Here is a 23,371-nt window from a genome sequence, read left to right on the forward strand (position 1 = left end):
TAAAGTTGATGCTGACACAAGAACTCACTCAAGCAATTGTAGGCTCCCCACAGCAAAGGCACTGGATCTGTACCAGGCCTATAAAGTGCCCTATAAACTAGAGCATACGAAGTACCAAAGCCTCTTGAATATTCTTGTCATAATTGTTTCTTCCAAACAGTGCACTAGTAGTCTCTCTCTCTCTCTCTCTCTCCTCCAGATGACACTTCATCAATTTTGAAAATGCAAACTGCTTTACTCGCTGCTACCTAGCTAGGCAGTTACCTACCTAACTGCATGATTCAATTTGGGCCATGCCTGGCGGCTTTCTTTCCAAACGGCACTGTGCCACCAGCTCCGTAAGGAATTCTCTTGTGCCAGCAGCAAAGAAGCCAGAAGGATTTTTTTATTGAACCGGGTCTTGCATTTACTACATTCTCTTCCAGCATTGCACTCTGCCCAGCTCTTTTCACGAACAACTGGAGAAAAAGGTGAACCTAGTTACATATGCTACATCTTGGATACTATTCTTCCTTTGCCTCTTCGTTTCTTGAACTTACATATCCAAGAGGATTTTTGCAGATCCAGAACCAGGGGTTTCTGGTTCTTTTGTTATGATTTTCTTTGCGTCTTCCCTTTCTGTTAAGAGTGGGGATGCACGCCAGTTGTCCTCACACTTTCTGGCTATATGTGCACTGGCAGCAAAAAGTGATTCAGTAGGTTTCCTCGAAAGTGAGCCTTTCAGCAGAACTCAACATGCTGTGCTACCCTTGCATGACGTATGCAGAAAGACTTAGGTTTAAGTGCTACCCAATAAACCCTCTGTTATGTTATACAAACATAGGGTTCTGGAACACTGCCAATAGCACAGTCAGTTTTCACTGCCAGCTCCCTGTGCAGCTCCATAAATTGTGGCCCCAGAAGGGAGGCCATGTATAGCCCCTGGCCCAGCCAGCTGTTCAGGAAAAAAGAGGTCATGCAGACCAAGAGATAACACGCCACACATCAAAAGCCACAGGGCTTTCCTCTATGTTGGTACCAGACCTTTCTTAGAACAACCATAAGTGATGATGATGTGGCACTCACTTCTTGATCTTGTCTATAACAACACTGTCCTTTAGGAAAGGGACTGTAGCAAGCGATTGCAGAAGCCAGATATGCATACTGATGGCGAGTGTCTTTTCAGAAAGTGAACAAAAAAGACTGTATTTTAACCTTCACATCCTAGTCATGTCATACAGCAGGATACTTACTAGATCAGACTGTCTAAGGTCAACAGGTATTACCCTTTGAAGTGTTTTCTTTTTCCCTTTGCTCTGCCTTGCTGGGATTTGCACATTATGCTTCTTGGAAATGCAAGAGAAACACACCGTGGAGCATGCTGCTGATAACATTTATCTGATATATTCTTCTTCAGAAATGCTGGACACGTCTTCCTCTGTACTCTCTTCTAAATCTGGCAAGTTGCCCCAAAGCAAGAAGTTTGTACCTTAAAAGGAAAAGGAAAAATAATTTCATTTGTACTCTTGGTGACCAGATAAATAAATAAAACACATTGCCAAACAAGGCTATCACCCTGAAATTTATATATCGATGAATATATAAGTATATATTTATATGTCATCTTTTAGTACAGGGCTAGCTAAACCTTTCAACATTTGTGTTTATTTAAACACTTGTATAGAACAGAGAATTTCAGCAATGTAGCTTGTTATGTCACAACATTGCAGGAGTCTGATAATCTGCAACTTCCAAGGTTCCCTCTTCCATGTCACATGTAATGGTTCAAGTGTCCTAATGCTGCAGGGTTGTCTTAGGTTCTCAGGTGCCATAACAATACCAATTACAACATTGGGATATAGGATTATAGAATCATAGAATAGTAGAGTTGGAAGGGGCCTCTAAGGCCATCAAGTCCAACCCCCTGCTCAGTGCAGGAATCCACCTTAAAGCATCCCTGACAGATGGTTGTCCAGCTGCCTCTTGAATGTCTCTAGTGTGGGAGAGCCCACAACCTCCCTAGGTAACTGATTCCATTGTTGTAGTGCTCTAACTGTCAGGAAGTTTTTCCTGATGTCAAGCCAGAATCTGGCTTCCTGTTACTTGAGTCCATTATTCCGTGTCCTGCACTCTGGGATGATCAAGAAGAGATCCTGGCCCTCCACTGTGTGACAACCTTTCAAGAATTTGAAGAGTGCTATCATGTCTCCCCCTCAATCTTCTCCTGGCTAAACATGCCCAGTTCTTTCAGTCTCTCTTCATAGGGCTTTGTTTCCAGACCACTGATCATCCTGGTTGCCCTCCTCTGAACACGCTCCAGCTTGTCTGCATCCTTCTTGAAGTGTGGTGCCCAGAACTGGACACAATACAAGATTAAATTGCCATCATTGTTGATGAGTTTATAATACGTTTTATTTATAGTAATGAGGAATTATAAATAATGACAATATATAAGGAGTGTTGAAGGAACGCATACTTTTTCGACCGACTCCATCACCTTAATGGGGGCCAACTGCTATTGGGCACCTCCTTTTCTGGAACTGTCAGTTATTAGAAGCCCATCTAGCTGAATTTGAGGGAGAGGGGAGACAGTCCAGCCCATTTAACTGGCTCAGCTTGGAACAGCTTGTCATTTGGCTCCTCTTTTCCCAGAGCTGTCTCTTCAGTGGCCATTCCATCTGATCATAACGTATTTGACACTTTTGGTACCTGCAAGTTCTAATTTTCCTCTTCTCTCCCCACACTACTTTTACACCCTTAATTTTAGAACCCAGGTCTTCCTCCCAATAGTTCTCTATCTTTATATATGGACAGATCTTCAAATAAAGGACACCTTCAAAATAGAGGACAGTCCTCCCTAAAATAGGACACATGGCCAGTCAACCATTTCCTGGGCTTAGCATGTGTTCAGAAATATCCTGTTCCTGAATTCTACAGGTAGGACCACCTTTCTGAGCCACTATTTTGCAATGGTTGGTGGTTCATGAGTGTCTAATTAAAAAAAAAGTAGACAGACTTCAGCCCTGCCAGTTCTACATCTCCTGGTATAAGTTTTTGGTACTAAAAGCATTGAGAGAGAACACTTGCAGGAGGATAAAACAATTAACTTTGTGTGCAGAATGAAATTTTCCATACCAGAGGAATCCAGTCGGTTGATTCCAAAGACGGCCTGGCTGTGAAACATCCAGAAGTGTCCATTGTTGCAGGAGAGCAAGCAAGGTTTGCATGGAGCAATCACATGGTAACCTACCACATTGCCGCTGGAAGAGCAAACAGCATATCTGATATACACATCCTTAGATGAACAAGTATACACAAGAATAAGTTGTAGTATTAACAGGTATATGAAAGCATTCTCAATATTGAATGCTTGATTAAATACTGAGCCAAAAGCAACTGGAAAACAATTTAGAAATAGCCTATGTATATAGCCTGCACTTTTATTTTTAATCCCTGAATACAGTTCTATATTAATTTAATGGGCTATACCAACATATGCTGCTTTTTTAAAAAAACAGGTTTTGTATTTCAGAACAACAAGAACCATCAGATTGCCTCACCATAGTCACATCTGAATGGATCTGGAAGGTATGGGATCTAATAATGATTGATATGATGATAAATTCCTACCAGTAGAAAAGTTGTTAATTGATTAGAGGGAGAAGTATTAAATTGTTGAAAAAACTTAATAGATAATAAAATTAGTTTCCTGTACTGAGCTTTTATGAAAGGTAGGTTTTCTCTCTATTCTGTTGGAATTGTTTGATGACCTGGTTTGCTCAGAATGACAACTTATTGGTTTGATTTGATTTGTTTGATTACCTGGAACACCTGTAATGACAACTGGTGGGTTGTTGGGAATGAGTGATCATACTGCCTCATGCTCAGTTGCTGCTTCATTTGTACTTTTTTATACAACCCAGGAACCTGGTTGTTCATCATGCTATAAAATCCCAAAGCTTTGGGTCACTGAGGAGGAAATAACCCAATGTTTTAACCCATGGTTTGTTGTTTGCTTAAAACTCTGGGATTCTCCGCCCCACAACTCAATAATCTAGAATTCCAGGTTTGCATAAAAAAGCAGAAATGACGGCTGTGAATAACTATGGGTTGTTTAACCCACAGTTGGTAGTTACATGTGAATCAGGTCATTGTGCTATTTATTTATTTACTTATTTTTATTCAATATGTGAGTTGCCCTATGGCGGAGACTGTCAGTTCTACTCTAATAAAACAATAAGTTTAAAATAAAGGACAGAGCAATCCAAAGTGAGGGCAGGGAAGAGCAGAGAGACAGATCCACCACCAGCTTGGACTGGTAAGGGCAGAAGGTGTGGGGTGGCAATTATTATTATTTTTAATCGTTAAAATTTAGGCCCTTTAGCTATGCCAGTCACAGGCTGGCATAGCTGATAGGCCTAAATTGGGCTTGTCCAAGGGGAACCAGGGAACAGATTGGCTTTGGATCCAGCAGAACTAAAGGTAGTTTCTCCCCCTCCTCGCTGCCCATGAAGCAGGGTAGTAGCTTCCTGCCCACTGCTGTGGAGCTCCATCCCTGGTGACGCTCCTCTCTGCTGGTGAAGTGACGCCAATGCACCATCCCAATTCTCTCCAGTCATCAACACTGGGACCTAGGATTGTGCTCTAGGATATGATTTTGATAGTATCCCTTTGACAGAAACAATGGTATAGACATTTGATTAATAAAAAATTAGCCACAAAGATGGCTTGTGCAAAGCTTGGAATTAAGCAGCCTAGCATTATGCATAATTGGAGTCAAAATCCTTTGGCTGTACATCCTTCAGCTGCTACTGAATACAAGGGCTATCAGCTTTTTCTTTTCTTTTTTTAAACTACACAGTTCTTGTGCCATAAACAGCAGAAACGTAGATATGCAGAAATTTAAAAGGTTAAGCTTCTCCCATCTTTATGCCAGGAAAAACATTTCCTGCCATATTTCTGCACGTCAAGATGCTGTTAAAGGCATAGGAGCAAAAGCAGCAAAAACAAAAAACGTAACCCTACAACTGAGGATTCAACCTGACTTTAGGAGTCCGGAGGATGTTATATCGGTACAGTCATCCTAAACAGGTGTTAGATCATCCTATGCCAAACATTTTAGTGCTGAAATCTATTCTATATATTTCCAGGTAAGTGAACCTTAAACAATCAAGTTAGCTTCAGTCCCTTGCACTCAAAAGAACAAAGAGGTAGAGACTACACAGCTGTCCTTAACATTATGCTAAGTTAAATTATAATATTACTTACCATTTCAAACAGGCCACATTCTTCAGTTTACATTTGCAGATTTCTGTGAAATAGCAGTTTCCAATGAAGTCAACAGTACTAGTGGGGATTGGAGAAGAAATATACTGTGGATAGTTAAAATGAACGTGATCATGTTTTTACGATGTTAGCGGTGAATGAAGTATTCTCATAATTAAAGTTCCAACAGAGCACTATTCCCTTTGTTTATTTTCCATTTAGAAATCTCTTTCTTCTAATAGCCATCGTAAGCCTCTCCACTGGCAAGGCAATATAGTAAAACAATTTTATAACTGGTGAATGGGCTTAGCCTTTGATTTAAAGGGCTTTGACTGGGTGACTTTTTCTGGTATTTTCTCTCTCCAAAAAATGATCAAACCAAGCTAGAGAAGACTTTTAGCATAGCAAGGTTCTGATGGCCAGGACTTAGAGATGAGGTTTTTAATGGAATGTTGTTTTACTCTAAGATAAATAGCATTTGTCCCTGGCTGAATGTGACAATTTTGCTTCCATTGTGATGCCAAGCTTACCGTGAGAAACAATTTTATTTGTATGAGGCAACCTGTTAAGAATTAATGTTTGTTGATGTATTAAAACCCTGGAAAAGGTTTTGTTATTGGAGACAACAACTGCTTAGAAATGCCTGGTGGTTGTTTAAGCTTGCAGATATTGCAGAATACCAAAGCGCCACTCAGGCTCACATCTTCTTCTTTTACTTAGTTATAAGGTAGGGTGACCATATGAAAAGGAGGACAGGGCTCTTGTATCTTTAACAGTTGCATAGAAAAGGAAATTTCAGCAGGTGTCATTTGTATATCTGGAGAACCTGGTGGAATTCCCTCTTCGTCACAACAGTTAAAGCTGCAGGAGCTATACTAGAGTGAGCAGATTTAAAAGAGGGCAGGGCACCTGCAGCTTTAACTGGTATGATGAAGAGGAAATTTCACCAGGTTCCCCATATATACAAATGACACCTGCTGAAATTTCCTTTTCAATACAACTGTTAAAAAGACAGGACCCCTGTCCTCCTTTTCATATGGTCACCCTAAGTAAGTCCTATTGTGTTTGTGCATTGGATTGGGCTAAAAGGCTATAACCCTGAGTGGGATTTACTTCCAAGTAATCATACAGATCTTGAAGCCTTCTGTTTCGTTTGGATGATGTATTTATTATCTAGCTGCAGTTTGATTTTTTATTTCTTTTACTGTTTAATAGTATTGGTTTATTAGTGCTTATATTTTGTATTTTATTTTTAAACCATTTTGTGATTTATTATGAAGATATAAATAAAATAACTCAGCTTGTAAGAAAGCAACATTCTTCTAAGATGAGACTAATCCTGAAGTAAATTTCCCTAAAGTGACTGCTTTAGTTTAAGGGGTTTCTCCACATGGCACTGAGAAGTTCCAGAAGTGTTGCCTATGCTTGTGAAAGGAGCAAATCAAACATGGGATGGGAACTTGAATCTGCCTACAAGTCAAGATGGACAGATCTGTCTATTTCTGGTCTGGGTCAGCTTCATGTGCTGTTAAGTCCAACGAGTTGAATCCCATGTTAGTCCTACTCAGGACAGACCCATTGAAATAAATGGGTTTAAGTCCCATTCAATTCTACTCTGAGTAGACTAACATTGGATTCAACCTATTCTTTCCTGTTTCTACATTAATGTGTGATAAATATGCATGAGAATTAGTATATAAATATGTATTTCAGTATGTGTTTCTAAACATATTTTATCTAGATGTTTACACTTCTAAATGTATTTTATGCTAAAAGATTTATTTTAAAGCAGTTGGTATGTTTTGTGCTCCAAGAACTGCATCACAAAACTTGAAGTGTGAAATTTGAAGGATAATTATAAGGAACACTAGACTGGGAAATATAGATCAGGGTCAATGTGCATCGGAATTCACACATTCTTGAAGCATCTCTACCTTCCACACAGGTAAACCTTGAAGAATATCACCATTCAAATCATTATGATCACACTCCAATAGTTCAGGAACATCACTAATGCTCATTAGTGACATGCCCATCACAGTATGTAATCATTATCCAAGGTATTACCATAAGACAAACAAAGATTATTTACTGAGGACCCTAAACAAATGTAGCAGTGGAACCCATGATGGATGGTGATGTGGCCAAATAAGGTCTCTTATCCCACAGGACTTTAATCATGAGATCCTCAAGACATAATTAGTGCAAGCGATTCTACACTCTGGATTAATCATCAGTACTACAGAACTTTGAAATATCACGATGACTGTCTTTTTCAGAACTTATTCACAGGTAAATATCTCTGTATTTTGAATTTATCCTCTTGAAGATAATCCATAGGAATCCAGTTCTGCTCATCTTTGGAAAGATGAGCGGAATCTCCCCTTTTAAATTTGCCCATTTCTCTTGTTGCTCCTCCACAGACTAGCAGGTTGGGTGTACATTACTAAATTGAGGGTAAAGGGATATCCTAGGAAATGCTTACCTGCCAGTCCCTCTGATTGTCAATAAGATCAAATATTTGCACAGTTGCATTATCATGGTTTGATTGAGATGTCAAACAATGAAACAAAAGCTTGAAATTACAGATTAGCAAACAGTTGAATGGCCTGTCAATATATAGAGTTTGACCAATCCAGCTTTCACAAAAATCAAGTCCTCACTTATTTAAAGGACATGTTCCATATGTGCAGAGTAACATCACCGAGGAGGGGAGCTAAGCAACTGTCAGTGGATGTGCCCAACTCCGGCCAACTCCTGCGGGGACAACCTCAGCCTGCGCTTCTCACCCACCAAGTGCTCCATCAGGAGCCTGTACTGAAGGGGCGGGGCTGGCCCAGGCACTTGCCCCCTTTGTCAAGCTTGTTTCTGGGCATGCACAGAGTGCCTCCCCTCCCTCCCTCCATAGGGTGAAAGCCACATGCACACTTCCCCCAGATTCTGAGAAAACAGCGATATCAGGATGGGGTGCCTTTGAGCCTGTCCAGAGTTCGGCCTCTCAAAGTCACACTGTTGTATCTAGTTGTGATTTTAAAACCATACATGGTGGGTGGAAGGAGGCACCGCAAACGGACACAGCCCATTTATGTGGATTTTCTTTCATGTGGAATTGGGTTGACTACTCGAGAACAACCTTAGAAATCTGGGTTGTGAAAGACATGCAGCGGCCACCCCCTCCATGGCCTCCAAAGGCCAGTAAGTCTGGCCTCGTGCCTAAGGCATGCTGGGAGTTGTAGGCATAAGCCTAGTTTTTTAAATTAAATTCTTTAAAAATATTTAAAACCCAAAATTTTGTGTCTTTAGATTTTTCTGGTACATTGTACAGCCAGACCTATCAGCGTACCAAATTTCTAACACATCTGGAAGTGGGTAAACATTTCTGGATGTACATCCCCCACACATACTTTCAGCTTTATAGGAAGAGATAATTCCTAATTTTCTACCTCTGGGAGTTTTCATGGTAGATATGATTCAGGTGGCAGATAGCCACCAGTGCTCAACTATGGTGTTGCCGTTCTTGATTTATAGTCTCATAACATAGAAGTTTTTCAGCACATTAGCTTTCCTTTCAAGTTTAACTGTTCACATCTAACAGAACACCCCCAGCTGCCATGTTAATCAATTATTACAGCATAAAGAAGCCAATAGTGGTAAATAATTTTCTGAGGCACTAAAACATATCTTTCTCTTTTAACATCTCAGTTGGAAGGATGTTTGCTGAATTTCATTACTGCATTTGTATGGTAGTCAATTGTTTCATTGTTCAACAAGATTACAGAAGCACCATTTTTGTTTCAATTTCATTAATATTTGTCAGTTACCTAAAATTTGCACCAAGAAAGATGTAAGTTTATGCAGAATTTAGCTAAGAAGCATCTGTCATCTGTTTAAAAATCACTTTAATGTCGGCCTTTGGAAGATGACTATGATAGAGGTACTTTTTATTTGAGCTGTTCTGTGTCATTTTTAGATGAATGGTTTATTCTGTAGAGTTGAAAGTTATTTCATTCCATTATTTTGTGTTTGTTCTTTTGAAATCCAAAAACTGCCTAGAGCACTGATTATGTGGCATAAACATATTCAGTCAGAAAGACTGGGGTTGTAGCTAAGTGGTAGGGCATATGCTTTGCACAAAAGGTCCCAGGTTCAATCCTTGATATATCCAGGTAGGGTTAGGAAAGACCAAAACCCTGGAAAGCCTCTGCCATTCAGTGTGGACAATATTAAACTACGATTACACTATTAAAAGGCAGCTTCCTATGTTTCTATATACAGTTAATATATAACAAATATTTTCTAATACTGCTCAAATGTTGAGTACTTGTTGATATTATTTACAATATTACTAATGGTAGTGTAATGTAATGTAGTTTAATGGTGGCATGAATTTGGAAAGAAATTGAGACATTGAACAAGTTGGAATTAGTGCTTTCTTCACCTCTTATTTCTAACAATCCACATTGATTTAGTGAGATTAATCAGAAAAAGCAGCATGGTAGTTCCCAACATTTTTGTGTTTCAGTTCTTCAGTTATGATTAGGAAGCTTTTATGGATTCTGTCCAAGAAATCCAATCATAGAATAGTAGAATTGGAAAGGGCCTATAAGGCCATCAAGTCCAACCCCCTGCTCAGTGCAGGAATCCACCTTAAAGCATCCCTGACAGATAGTTGTCCAGCTGCCTCTTGAATGAATGCTTCTAGTGTGGAAGAGCCCACAACCTCCCCTGGTAACCGGTTCTATTGTTATACTGCTCTAACAGTGAGGACGTTTTTGCTAATGTCCAGCTGGAATCTGGCTTCCTGTAACTTGAGCCCATTATTCTGTGTCCTGCACTCTAGGATGATTGAGAAGAGATCCTGGCCCTCCTCTGTGTGACAACCTTGCAAGAATTTGAAGAGTGCTATCATGTCTCCCCTCAATCTTGTCTTCTCCAGGCTAAACATGCCCAGTTCTTTTAGTCTCTCCTCATAGGGCTTTGTTTCCAGACCCCTGATCATACTCGTTGCCCTCCTCTGAACATGCTGTAGTTTATCTGCATCCTTCTTGAAGTGTGATGCCCAGAACTGGACGCAATACTCAAGATGAGGCCTAACCAGTGACGAATAGAGGGGAACCAGTACTTCACACGATTTGGAAGCTATACTTCCATTAATGCAGCCCAAAATAGCATTTGCTTTTTTTTGCAGCCACATCACACTGTTGGCTCGTATTCAGCTTGTGATCTACAACAATTCCAAGATCCTTCTCACTTGTAGTATTGCTAAGCCAAGTATCCCCCATCTTGTAACTTTTAATTTGGTTTATTTTTCCTAGATGTAGAACTTGGCATTTATCCCTATTAAATTTCATTCTGTTGTTTTCAGCCCAGCACTCCAGCCTATCAAGATCACTTTGAAGTTTGTTTCTGTCTTCCAGGACATTAGCTATCCCACCCAATTTTGTGTCATCTGCAAATTTGATAAGCGTTCCTTGCACCTCCTCATCCAAATCCTCATCCTTCAAAGTTTCATTTTCAGATGGTATCCACCTAAATCTTTGGGCTATTCTTTAAAACCTACTGTTTAAAGCTCTTCTGACATTACACACGGCAAACAGAAAATTGAAGAAAGAACTGGCATCCGTGAGGTGGCATCTTCCACTGAAAAAGCTCCCATACCTAAAAGCCCATGCTACTTTAATAACTCAGGGGAGTTTAAAATTTATTTGGGGACTCAGGTTCAAAAAGGGAAACATGGGGTTTGTGTGTGTGTGTGTGTGTAAGTAAGTAATCAGCTGTGGAGGTAGAAACTGCACATGCACCCTCTGGGAATAGCAACACCCATGCTCTCCCTCACAAGAGTAGGGAATACATATACACATGACTACAAGATGCTTCTCATAACACCCAAAACCTGGGCTTTAAAATAGTATTGCTCCTGCATCAGTTTGGAAGATTGCCACCTTTTTCCAAGGGGTTGCCTACCTCATTTATGTCGAGGGGAGCCTTGATTTTTTTTCAAAAAAAAATGCATGATAGAATATAGATTCTGAAAAAGGGGAAGCAGGTTTGTCAGAAGCAGCAAATCTCCCATCCTCAGAACAGCTGCTTTAGTGCCCTGAAAAGATTTTTTCTAGAACAGGGTTGAGCAGAAGTTGGTTTGGGTTTACTGGTAGTTCTCTCTGACTCAGTTGTTTGGCAACATCAGCAACTCCACCCCTCTGCCCCAAATTATACTGCTAAAATGAAGAAAGCTTGGTGTAATCAGGAATGGTTTTTTATGTGGAAGGATTTGTGATCCAAGCAGTTCTGGTACTCAAACAAATTCCTGGGCTTAGAATTCTTTTGCACCAGGCTCACTAGGTTTGAATAAAAAACTAAGTAGATCCTGTAAGCCTGAAGTCTGCCCACCTCTATTCTAGAAAATAACAAATCTTGTAGCAGGCTGCACATACAGTATCAAGAATGAGCCAATCATTTTATCCATGATATAAATTAATTGGTGCTTAGAGTACCATCAGTCTGGGGTGGGATCCATTAGCAAGTTTCTTTTTGATTTCTGTGGCTATCCTGGGGCAAATAATTTAATGATACTAGTCATCCTTAAGAAGATTGTAAAGTCTTACATATATATTAGTACCTTAGCTAAAACATTGTACATTAATATTCCAACACTTCTCCCCTGCCCCATACTTTTGCAGTTACGCTTTTTGATTCACAACCACTGAAGCTGATGGAAGGCAGAGTCTATGTCTTCCTGTGGTTTATGGAACACCCCCCTATGTGCTTTTTACTGTTACCACAACAAATAGACCAGAAACTGACTATTAAGGGAAGTGAAAGTGACAGCTCTAGAATAATGCCAGTTACATTCACTTACTGCTGCTGCGTTGGTGGTGTCATCCTAGTATTAGAACAATTTGTTTCCCTTTCATAATTTAAGCTGATGGACATTTTAGAATAGGCCTTCCAAATTTGTGATTTGCCAATCTGAACAAAGCCCACCGGCGACTCACCAGGGGTTTTTGCTCTCTGCCTGGGACTGCAAATACAGTAGTGTAACTTGCATTCAGGCTGGTGGATCACAAGTTGTGTTAACCTGTTTAGAAAGTCCCATATTTTAGATAGGTTTCGCCTCCTTTCTTGATTCTGAATCTTTACAAATAGAATATATTTCTACAGTTATAGCATGTTATAAGTCCTTTTTCTTCTGCTGCCCCTTACGCCTGGAACGCTCTTCCAGAACACTTGAGAACTACAAACTCAATCACAGCTTTTAAAACTCAGCTAAAAACTTTTCTTTTCCCTATAGCTTTTAAATATTGAGTTTGTTCTGACTCTATACTGTTAGCTTCACCCTACCCGGTGCCTGTTTGCATTCTCTTTCCCTCCTTATTGTTTACTACAACTTTATTAGATTATAAGCCTATGCGGCAGGGTCTTGCTATTTACTGTGTAATCTGTACAGCACCATGTACATTGATGGTGCTATATAAATAAATAATAATAATAATGTATAACAGGCAAGGCTCAGTAGGAGAGGTATGTAAGCCCCATGAACACAAATTAGCTTTTTCGACAGCAGCCACATTTGGCTGAATCCTCAACCTGGCAGATTATTATTAATTTATATAGCACCATCAATGTACATGGTGCTGCATTTATTTATTTATTTATTTATTGCATTTTTTATATCGCCCAACAGCCGAAGCTGCCTGGGCAGTTCACAAAAATTAAAACCATTCAAAGTATAAAACACACAGTACAAAAACATGATATAAAATACAATATAAAAGCACAACCAGGATAAAATCAGCAGCAGTGCAGAAATACAAATTTTAAACAGCAAAGTTAAAATTGAATTTATAGACTGTTAAAATGCTGAGAGAATAAAAAGGTCTTCACCTGGCATCTGAAAGAATATAGTGTTGATGCCAGGCGAACCTCCTTAGGGAGCTCATTCCACAGCCGGTGTGCTACAGCAGAGAAGGCCCTCCTCCTGGTAGCCACCTGCCTCACTTCCTTTGGCAGGGGCTCATGGAGAAGGACCCCTGAGGATGACCTTAGGGCCTGGCAGGTACATATGGGAGGAGGCGTTCCTTCAGATAGCCTGGCCCCAAACCATTTAGGGCTTTAAATGTTAATAAATGTAGTGAGAATGAAGCATAATTCAAACTGAACATTTCATGCATTTCACCAAGATCATATGACCATTGCATTTCATCTTAATTACTCTGCAAGAATTAAAAACTAGAAACATAGCACCAAAAGTGGTTCCTTAGTTCAAATCAAGGTAAACCACTGTGGCTCTTAAGAATCCTTAAGAATCTCTTAGGTGCACAAGATGTCGAGCAAACTTGGAATCGTTGGATGCAGAATTGCAGCTAATTGTGGATTCTCCGAGGCTCCTGTGTTGTTGACTCACCTGGTGGGAGGGATGTCTGTGGAATAGAGATCTGTTTCCGTGTCGGCCAGGAGTACAGCTTTCATGCCCCTTGAACTTAGCACTTGTTGGCAGAACTTGCAGCACAGCAGGGACACACACCTGTCTGCAAAACTGAAACTGCTGGTGGACGTGGCAAGCTCAGTCTGTACCAGGAAGGACTCCATCGTTTCCTTGTACTGCTCTCAGTAAGGTAGATAAAGAATTCGTATGGGAGGGGAGATGGGGGAAGACACCCCCTACCCCCACGCTCCTGACCTCTTAGTGAATCTGCATTAAAGGTCACTCTTCGTTTCTCTATTTGCAATCGCTAACACGGGTTGGAACCCATAAAAATGTAATGGGGGAAAGAAGTGGTGATGGTGCTGCCCTCTGTTTTAACAGCCTGAGTGGATGGGAACACAATATTTGAACTTAAGAATCTGCATTAAAGCGATCTACGGAGGTTTTCGTAGGATGCTTTCTCCACTCTCTTAAGACTATTTATTCCTTAATTATATTTTTTTTAATCCGCCCAATGCCAATAGACTATCCCTCCCTGGCCAATGTTCCACACTTCCTTTTTACCATGCAACCCTCTGTTACAGTCCCGTAGGCAACGCCAGTCACCTTGACGACCCTTAGTTATCTCCGGATTCAGGAGTCTCAGGTCACTTCCTTGCTGCTCAGCCCCTCACTGACTGATCCGGATCCAGCTGACTCCTGCCAGCGACCCCCCCCCCCCACGGTGGGGGCTTCTCTCCTACGTGCGCTTGCTGCTCAGGAGTAAGACCTCACGTCGCTTCCCTGGCCCCTGTCAGTTTGAATCTGCAACTTTGCCTTCCATTGGTGGAAATCTGCCCCGCCTCCGGAGCTTGATTGGTAAAAATGTCTCAATTGGAGAAAAGGGGCCGTTTTCTCTCCTCTCGCCCTACGTATGAGGAATGAGGACATACCCCTTGCTTTCGATTGGCCCACTCATAACTCATATTTGCATGTCCCGCCCTGCCACGGACGCAGCCCACTGGGCTGAGCTTCTGGCCCTCAGAGCATTCTGAATGGTCCGCCTTAGTTTTCAATGGGCAGTGCTAGTACGGAAAAGTGGCGGGACCGAGGCTGCAGAGGACGGATGGTGCGGAGTGACTATTGGCTGAAGCGGCAGCCTGTCTTCACAATATCCGCTCTCGATTGGTGTGGCTTCTCAGAATGGGAGGAGTTGCTGGAGTGGGGTTGCGGAGGGAACGGACCGCGGGAGCAGCCCGAGGAACGCGGCTCGTGGGAAAAGGGCTCCGTCTGTGCAGCGCTGCAGGTAATAGTTGCGTCCAGGATGGAGAAATTCGAGGCTCTATCCCCGGCCGCGTTAAAAGCCAGTGCAATTTTCCTATCCCATGGGGATCCGCCTGCTTGCTTCCTCGATCTTGACTGTAATTATTGTAATGCTAGCCTCCCGCCAGGACAGGAAGCCCACTCCGAAACAGCGCTCCTTCTAGAAGTCTATAGCATTCCCCATCCTATAATATTCCACCAGCACCTCCCACTATATGCGGACCGATCTTCTCTTAGTAGCCCACAGCCAACACAAGCGTGTTGGAGTCGTGCTCTAGTCTACTGGGATAGGATCGATGTTCCATCCCATAATATTTCCCATTGCGGCAAGCAGGGGAGTCTGATTGCTCTTGGTTTCCTGTATTCATCCATGGAGGGAAGAAAAGAGTTCCTCTACAAAACTGCCTTCATTTGTCACCTACCCATTAAAACCCAGATCTTCTAAAGAGTATCTTCAAAACTATATTCCTAACTCACCTTTGTATGCTTTAATAAGCCCTTTAGTTTGCTCGCCATAGTATAGCCCATTAACTTTTTTATGCCACCACCAGCCCATAATACTGTGCCTGGACGATAGCCCCAGCCCATTATGTTCCTTCTCTCTCCCCCTCCCACTTCTAAAATGTAGTTCTGAGTTCATAATACTCCTTGATGAGCAACTGCATATTTTGTTTCCTGTGGAGTGATTTCCCTCTCCTGTTGTGCATGGCTAACAAAACGTAGGCTCCCTAGTGTTGCTTGTCAGACAACAATACATCCGCCTCCCTCACTTGCTCAAGCCGTATACACCCTGTTCCTAGTCTGATACTTTTCCTTTTTACATCCTCTTCCTGATATGTTTAGCAACGAGAAGGAAAGACAGGGTTGGGCTTCTGATTTCCTATAGATCAGATCTGTAAAATTTTGCGGTCTACCAGCCTGGCTACTGCCCACCAGCAGAATATGATCGCTCACTAGGGTCTCGGCAAGGTTCCTGGTTTTGCTTAGGACTGCAGAAAACAGATTGTGAAACACCTGGCCAACTAGGAAAAGCAATAACAACAACCATGGCCAGTGGAATGTGTTCTGCTTGGAAGGTCACAAATTGTGGAGGCCTTATATATCCGCCTTCCCCAACCTGGTGCCCTTCAGATGTTTTGAACTACAACACCCAGTAGTGCTGACCTTTGGTCATGCTGGCTGTAGCTGGAGCCCAAAACATCTGAAGGGAGCCAGGTTGAGGAAGGCTGATACATAGGATGTATGCAGTGATGGAAAGGGGATGGGGGAGGCCCTTGAAACCCTCAAAATTTCACTGCATTTGATTTCTGGATTGAATGGCCAGATCCTTAGAAAGGAGAGAGCAAAGCCTTGAGCCTGCAAGGGGCTGTGTTAGGTGGCACAGGGTTTCTAGCTGTGTGCTTCCTCTCTGCATTTCATGGAGGGGTTTCAATATGTTTGCAGAGTTGCTTCAGAGTGGCTAGGATGTGATTGCGTTAGCCAGAAGTATGCTTCACTCCTTTGGAGCCAGCCACACTTTCTCTTTGTGTTTTTATCAAATGCTTTAGCCCTTTCCTTGTTAGCCTTTACCATTTCCTGTCTTTGTTGGCCACATTGTTCTTCTCCTTGGATGTGGATCCAGGTTTCTCCTTTCTCCACCCCCTCCGCTTGACATTTGTTGCCAACAGTAGCTTGTAATCTTCCCCCAAAAGTTGTGCCCTGACTTTCCACCTACTGAGAGACTTGCATCTGTCTTGCACATGCTGAGCTGCCTTTCCCCTGGCTCCAAATCAGCTTTGATGTCCACAGCAGAGATCCCCCTTTGCTTTGCTTTTTTTTTTTTTTTACTATCGTGGAGTCCAAACCTCTGTAAAATTAATAGTGATACTTAATAAAAACACCTACCGTAAGTCTGTTCTGTTGGCTGTACAGAGGGCTGCAGCTTTAGCGACAGCAAAGGGGATTAGTCTTGTTTATACAATGGCTTGTGGATTCATTTGTGAGCCCCTGTAGTTCAAATAATTTGAAGATTTGGGTCTGACTTCTCTTTTTAGCATATCATATTGTTCCTTTTCTTCTTGTTTTCCCCTCTTGGTTAAATACCCCCCTTTTTTGCAGGCTTTGTGCCCCTGTCTCCTCATTTTCTTGGGTTTGGTGCCTTCAAATGATATTGCTACCTCTTCCCAGTCAACCTAGGATGTAGGTGTCTTATTCCCCCACCCCACCAATTTGATGCACTCTTTATTTGAATATCTTGCATTGGTACTTCCATTTCTGATCCTTAAATCACATTTGTTGCTTTGTAACTGGTTGACAAATGTCAAATACATTTTTTATTTAATTTACAGGCGGTTGAACTGAAGAAAGTGACTTTGGAGCTTTTATCTCTTCAGCCATTTGGGATTTAATTTGCATCATCTCTGACTCTTATCTTGGAAGAAGAAGAAAAAAAAGCAGCAGCAGCAAGTCAAACCCACACACAACATGTTGTTGCGCAGAAGGACTTCCACTCCCTGGCTGTGCTATTAATGTTAGCAATCAGGAAAAGCCTTTGGGGGCTGCAGATTCTCTCTAGTCTGATGCTGCTGCTGCTGCCACCGCTGCTGCTAAGGGTTTTGGTGCAGGGAATCCAAACTGCTGCTTTTTCTGTCCACTGAGCTCTTCACATCTGCATGTCACTGCTGCTCGTGCACACATCTCACACCCTCTCTCCATGGACTGATTGCTGTTGAGGGAAGACGAGCCCCAACCAAGTGATCGTGTGTGTGGGGTGGTGGTGGGTTTTTTTGGGGAGGAGCACGAATTGCATTTATTTGTTGTATTCTGGAGGATCTGTTCTAAGGATAATCTTTTTTGGGGGGTGGGAAGGAAAACATGACGTCGCCAGCTAAATTCAAAAAGGATAAGGAGATCATAGCTGAATACGACACACAAGTCAAAGGTAAGGATATGATTATTATTATTTTAAAAAGAAACCCGCGGACATGATGTGTTTCTCTGTGTGTTTCAGCCTCAACTCGCAAATGCAGGCACTCGTGCTACATTTTTGGGTGTGGAAGGGGAAAGCATTTACAGATCGTCAGGAATTTGCAGTGCTTTTCAATAGTGCAGTGTTAGAAGGGATTGACGGTGATTGCTGTTTCATGGGGTGGGCTCTTGGAGTACCACTATCCTTTTATATACCTTTTATTTTATGGTACTTTTATAAAGTATATATAAAAGATAAATGTGTGTGTGTATATATAATGTAGCATAAAATTAATTATATTTTCATTATAAATGGCACCCCTCCCCAGGGAAATGTATGTATTAGCTTAAGAAGCTTTGTCGCTTGGCAGTATTGAGGATTTCGGCTTATAGGAGCTTTTTACAGCTGTATGCACCAAAAGGCTTTCACTCTTCGTAAGCGCTGTGTGTGTTTCACACACTCATGGCAACTGGCTGCAACGCCCTTCAATTTAAACTGTATGTATGTAATGATGAACTGTTTGAGTGAGTCTGTGCTTTTTAATTTTTTTTTTATTGCAAGATGTCCATTAAAGGCTGCTATGTTTGTAACAAGGAAAACTTGATAGGTATGCCTCATGCAACAATATCTTGGTGACATTAGACAAGTGGGCATGGTTTCACACCATCACATGCCCTGTGTGACACAGTAAAGAGACGCTTGCCTAACCCTTTTGTGTCTGCAGAGTTTTCAGCATTACTTCATATATGTGTGTGCAGTGGGACCTTGTACTTGTATGTGTTTAGCCTGACAAAATGCTTCTTGAGGGGAGAACTTTGAAGCAATTATTTGAATGAGAAGTACTCAATCTTCTGCTTTGTGTGTGTGTATGTGAGTGTAAGAAGACATAAGATAATGCCTTTGAGTTTGGGGTAATTAACTGGGTTCTAGTTGTGAACTATATTTGCTAAAGGGCTTGGTGTGCTCCCATTTAAGTAATTGTGGCTTTGTGGGCCTCTTCCTATGCCTGAGCAAATCACTGCCATCACCATGTTCTATGACTCTCTGTATTACATAGGAGAAGTAACTCTCTCTCTTTTAAAATAAGACCATGAAGTGTAGGTCATAAATGGCTTTTTAAAAAGTGTTTTGAGATTCCTGGGTTGGAGGCAGTAGCCAGTCAAAGCATTTTTGTTCTCCACTCCTCCTTTTTCTTCTAATGTTAATGTAATCTTTCGCTTGGCAAGCGAACAGCTAGGTTTTTTGGCATTCCAATGGCCAACAGGAGGCACTGATTCAGAACAGAATGGTCTTCAGCAAGGAATAGATTACTGTCTGGGCTGGAAGGGTAGGTGGTCTTAAAAATGTAGTGTTCAAAATATATGCATACGAGACTTGAATTTCCTTTGTTTCAGGATACAGCAGGGAGGGTTCCCTCCTCCAGCTTGCTGAAACAATGCAAAAGGCATTTGTTCTCTTCACAGTGGCCTCCATTCTACCTAGAGATCTGTACTTAGGGAAAGGATTTAAGGTGAGCAGGGAAAGAAAACAGAAGCTTTGTTTTAGCCTGCAGCCATACTGTTTTTAGTTGTGATCTTATGTTAAATACAACTTGGTATTTGGAGGGCAACTCTGGTAAGAAAGCAGTGTTCAATTGTAGTCACTTTCTTTGGAGTCCCTGTTGTTTCAGCATGGTCTGAAACGGAGCTCTACAAAAATATTCAAATTATTCATAGAGAACCACACACCATTTGTACTTGGGACTTAATCATACAAGTTAAAAACCTTTCCACATATATACACACACTCTTGGTTTGAAAGAGTAATTGCAACCTTGCAAATAACCCCACGAAAGTTACTTGCCTGCAGGGTTTTTTTTTACTTGCCTGCTTAAGAGGCTAATAGTCTGTGCTTCTATGTTGGCCACAGAGGAAAGTCCCTCTTTCACGGTCAACCATTAGCCTTTCAGCAGACTCATTAAAAAGTGCCTTCAACCAATGAAGAGATTTTCTTCCTCCACAGCTAGCCAAGGGAGCTGGTGGAGGAAGAAGCTGTGATCCATCTGCATGGAATTCCTGATCACCTATGATTACCAGGCAAATCGTATAAAATCAAGCTGGGTTATTGTACAGATATGGAATTTATTGGTGAACTGTAGGCTAGTGGACGTTAGACACCAGTGGCATTGCTAGGTTCTTAAAAGATTCGGGGCACAGAACTCAAATTTACATCTACTTATCAAGTCAAAGCGGGGAGGTGTGTGTATGTTTGTCTGTCTGGGTATAAATAGATATATACGGAGGAAAGTAAAACAAGCATCCAAGGGACCCTCATGATTTCATATGATTTTTAAAGCGGACAACCACAAAACCACCATCTAATCACAGAGCGTATCTGCTTACACAGACTGAACCACAAAAAGCATGTGGGCATCTCCATGGCACAAAAATGTGGATTTGAGGCAGGTATTCTCATGATTTTTACATGGAAAATGCCCCCAATCAACAATCTAATCGCAGAGCACGTATGTCTCCATGGCCTAAACCATGAAAAATCATGGATTCAGCACTCGGGTGCAATTACAGCACAAAAACGTGGATCTGAGGCAGAAATTATCTTGATTTCCTATGATTTTTGTAAGACAAGACCCCCAAAACACAATTAAATCACAGAGCACATTGGCCTCCATGGACTGAACAAGAGAAATCATGGATCTGCCAATTGTGTGCCACCAGAGTGCAATATTGTGGATTCGAGGCAGGGATCAGCAGGGATCCTCATAATTATTTGCAAGAAAGATACCCCTAAAACACCAGCATATTATAGAACACAGCTGCCTCCACAGACTACCACGGAAATTACAGTTCCACCACAGTGCAGAAACATGGATCTAAGACAGGGATCCTCAAGAATCCTCATGATTATAAGAAAAATACCTCAAAACACCATCATATCACAGTTCATATCTGCCTGAACCAGAAAAATCATGGATCCATCACTCATAGGCATGGCTATGACACAAAACATGGATCCGAATCTTATGTGGGATCCAGATGAAAACATAGTCAAATCAGACTGGAACAGAGTACCAACTTGTGAAGTGGCATCCTTTGCAAAGCTGGAGAATGCTGCTTAACTGTGTCCCTTGTTCGTGTCACATTGCTTATTCTGTTCCTCCTTCTTCCTTTTAAGCTGGAGCTTGAGGGAAATAGGTTCCTTTCATTGGAAGAGTAGTGAATGGTCCTCAGCCCTTTCCCACCTCATATGACTCTCTGCCACATAAGAAGGACCATGGTAGATCAGACTAAAGGCCTATCTGAGCCAGCATTCTGTTACCATGGTGACCAACTAGATGCTTATGAGAAGGCCACAAGCAGCACACCATTATAATTTCTGTGGCAGCTGTAGACCCAGTGTGGGTATAGGAGCAAGGAGCCAAGGTACCACTTGGTGCTGGGAGGCCACTGGTGCGTGGCACTGCATAGGATTGCACCTTTAAAAGCCTTGCCTAGTAAATTATACTTTAAAAATGATTAGGCCCTTCAATTCAAGTTTGCTGTTGGCCCTTCTATCTAAAATAGCAACTCTGCCATTTTGTGTCCATGAACTTCTGTCTAAAATAGCAACTCTGCTGTTAGTTTTGTGTCCATGAACTGGGGTTGGATGGTGGGTTTTTTTTTCTCCTTTCCTGGTATTTAGTCAAACACTGTGTAAGTTCTTTCTCCTCAAAAGAAGTTGAATCAGTGGTAGGTGAAACAATGGGAAGTTCTACTGTTAAAACTTGCCAGCTTTAACACATTCAGCTGATCTTTAGCAGCATATTCCACCCTGGGATGGTGCAGCAAAGCTATATTTCGAGACCTTACTTCATTGATAGTAGACAAATATGATCTTGCCAAATGGATGATCAAGTTCTTTAATTCTGCTAGAGAAGGGCAGATAACTTATATATTTATCTTGTAGCTTGGTTTGGGGTGGCTGGGAAATTTGGGTTCAGTTTCTGAAGTAGTATGAAAAGGGCTGGATGCTTTTGATTAAGCAGATCTTAATTATTCAGAGCTTCATGGTCTGAGTCAATGAATGAACTGGACTTCTTTAATATTTTTTCTTGGAATGAGGGTAATCTTAGTCTATTTACTCCGATGTAAATTCCACTGAGTTCAGTGAGACTTCTTCCTTAGTATTTGTGCATTGGAGTACAGTCTTAGCGGAAGCTTGTTCTTCACTGACTTTCAGAACTTCACTTTCTGAAAAAATGAACTTTCTGAACTTCATGTTACTGGAATATTCCAGCCTTCCTCAGCAGGGATCTTTTCTTACTGCTTTCTTTCCAGATACTGCTTTCAGTAACCTGGTTTGTGCATTCACCACAGCCCACTGCGGTTGCCAAATTTCTGCTGCAGCAGTTTCCAATGTTCTCCAAACCCAGTGAAGGTGGCTTATTGGGGTGGTTAACAAACCACTCCACAAGCCTACAACAGGCCATGGGTTCTGGGTGGTTTGTTATTCACCTCAACAAGCCACCCTTGCTGGGTTAGACAACACAAGAAGTTGCACCTGGTGAGGGTAATTATGTAAGTCATCTGGTATGTGCAAGGTGGTTAACAAGTCACCGTGGCTATTAACCACCCTATGATCATGCAAACTGGGCCATTGGAAGCTCAAGCCTACTTGGATGCCTTTGCTCCAGTGAGTGACTGCTGTTGGCAATTACTCAGTAGTAAGGGCAAAGTACTTGCTTATGCTCACAGCCATTCCCTTCATTTCTGCCTGCTTGCTCCTTTGCCTGGTTGCACAGAGCTTGACCATGTGGTTGAACTGATTAATGAGAAGAGTCCCCCTCCCCAAGCTTGCTTGTGATTGTAGAAAAACATGTTGGAAATAGAATAAACAAGTAAAGTTCGTAGTCTAAACTTGTTATCCCTGGATTTATTTAATGGTTAATTAGTCAGAGGAAAACACTGTTTTCAGTGATGTGTAAATACTTCAGATAAGTAGATACCATGTGTTATATAATATGTTGGAGATTCAAATATCTTAAGTGAGACCTAACCACAAACCCTTTGAAAGAGCCCTTGACTTTCAGTGGTTTCTATTGAAACAACTTTCTTTCTTTCTTTTTTTTGCAACCTGAAACAGAATACTATTGTGTCAATTAGAATCTACTATATGTTATATCTAACCAGACTATTAGTATTCAAATTACAGAAAGTAATAACTGTAAACTCAAAGAACATCAGGGTGTGAGAGAATTCTAGAGGAATCACATATTCTCTCTGGATGTATGGATAATCATGACTATTTTTGCCACTGATGTTTCATTGAAGTGTGCACGCCTATCACTGTAAATATGGTGAAACTTGATTGCTTTGAAGTTCCCTCTTCACCTATGTATCCTTAGAGAAAACATCTTCAGTACAGTTGTCTTGAAAGGCTGTGATTAAAAATGCATGGCATATTGGAGGAAGGAGCAT

The 23,371-nt window shown here is 41.5% G+C and overlaps 2 protein-coding genes across 6 annotated transcripts in view; one reads left to right on the top strand and one right to left on the bottom strand.

Annotated features, from left to right (window-relative positions):
* Positions 1 to 296: 296 nt before the first annotated feature.
* On the bottom strand, positions 297 to 13,768 carry FAM72A (family with sequence similarity 72 member A). The gene is made up of 4 exons (XM_063119401.1): positions 13,649 to 13,768; positions 5,248 to 5,325; positions 3,115 to 3,239; positions 297 to 1,468 (listed from the first exon to the last, which is right to left on the bottom strand). The coding sequence occupies exons 1-4, from the start codon at positions 13,711 to 13,713 to the stop codon at positions 1,374 to 1,376; spliced, it is 363 nt and encodes a 120-aa protein (XP_062975471.1). The 5' UTR covers positions 13,714 to 13,768; the 3' UTR covers positions 297 to 1,373.
* Positions 13,769 to 14,743: 975 nt separating this feature from the next.
* The window catches only part of SRGAP2 (SLIT-ROBO Rho GTPase activating protein 2), a 205,287-nt gene continuing 196,659 nt past the window's right edge, over positions 14,744 to 23,371 (top strand). For 4 of the 5 annotated variants that reach the window (XM_063142633.1, XM_063142642.1, XM_063142648.1 and 1 more), the window contains exons 1-2: positions 14,744 to 14,954; positions 17,299 to 17,891. In XM_063142633.1, coding sequence (XP_062998703.1) covers positions 17,825 to 17,891 — 67 coding nt within the window. In that variant the 5' untranslated portion in view covers positions 14,744 to 14,954; positions 17,299 to 17,824. The remainder of the gene's footprint in view (positions 14,955 to 17,298; positions 17,892 to 23,371) is intronic. The other variant, XM_063142664.1, reaches the window with a different exon arrangement.

Source organism: Elgaria multicarinata, chromosome 1, assembly GCF_023053635.1.
Source record: "Elgaria multicarinata webbii isolate HBS135686 ecotype San Diego chromosome 1, rElgMul1.1.pri, whole genome shotgun sequence".
Taxonomy (NCBI): domain Eukaryota; kingdom Metazoa; phylum Chordata; class Lepidosauria; order Squamata; family Anguidae; genus Elgaria; species Elgaria multicarinata.

Coding starts and splice junctions, on each gene's coding strand:
- FAM72A (XM_063119401.1), bottom strand. CDS start 13,713: ATGAAAGCTGTACTCCTGGCCGACACGGAAACAGATCTCTATTCCACA. Junction 5,326..13,648: donor ACAGACATCCCTCCCACCAG/GTGAGTCAACAA, acceptor AATCCCCACTAG/TACTGTTGACTTCATTGGAA. Junction 3,240..5,247: donor AATGTGGCCTGTTTGAAATG/GTAAGTAATATT, acceptor TTGCTCTTCCAG/CGGCAATGTGGTAGGTTACC.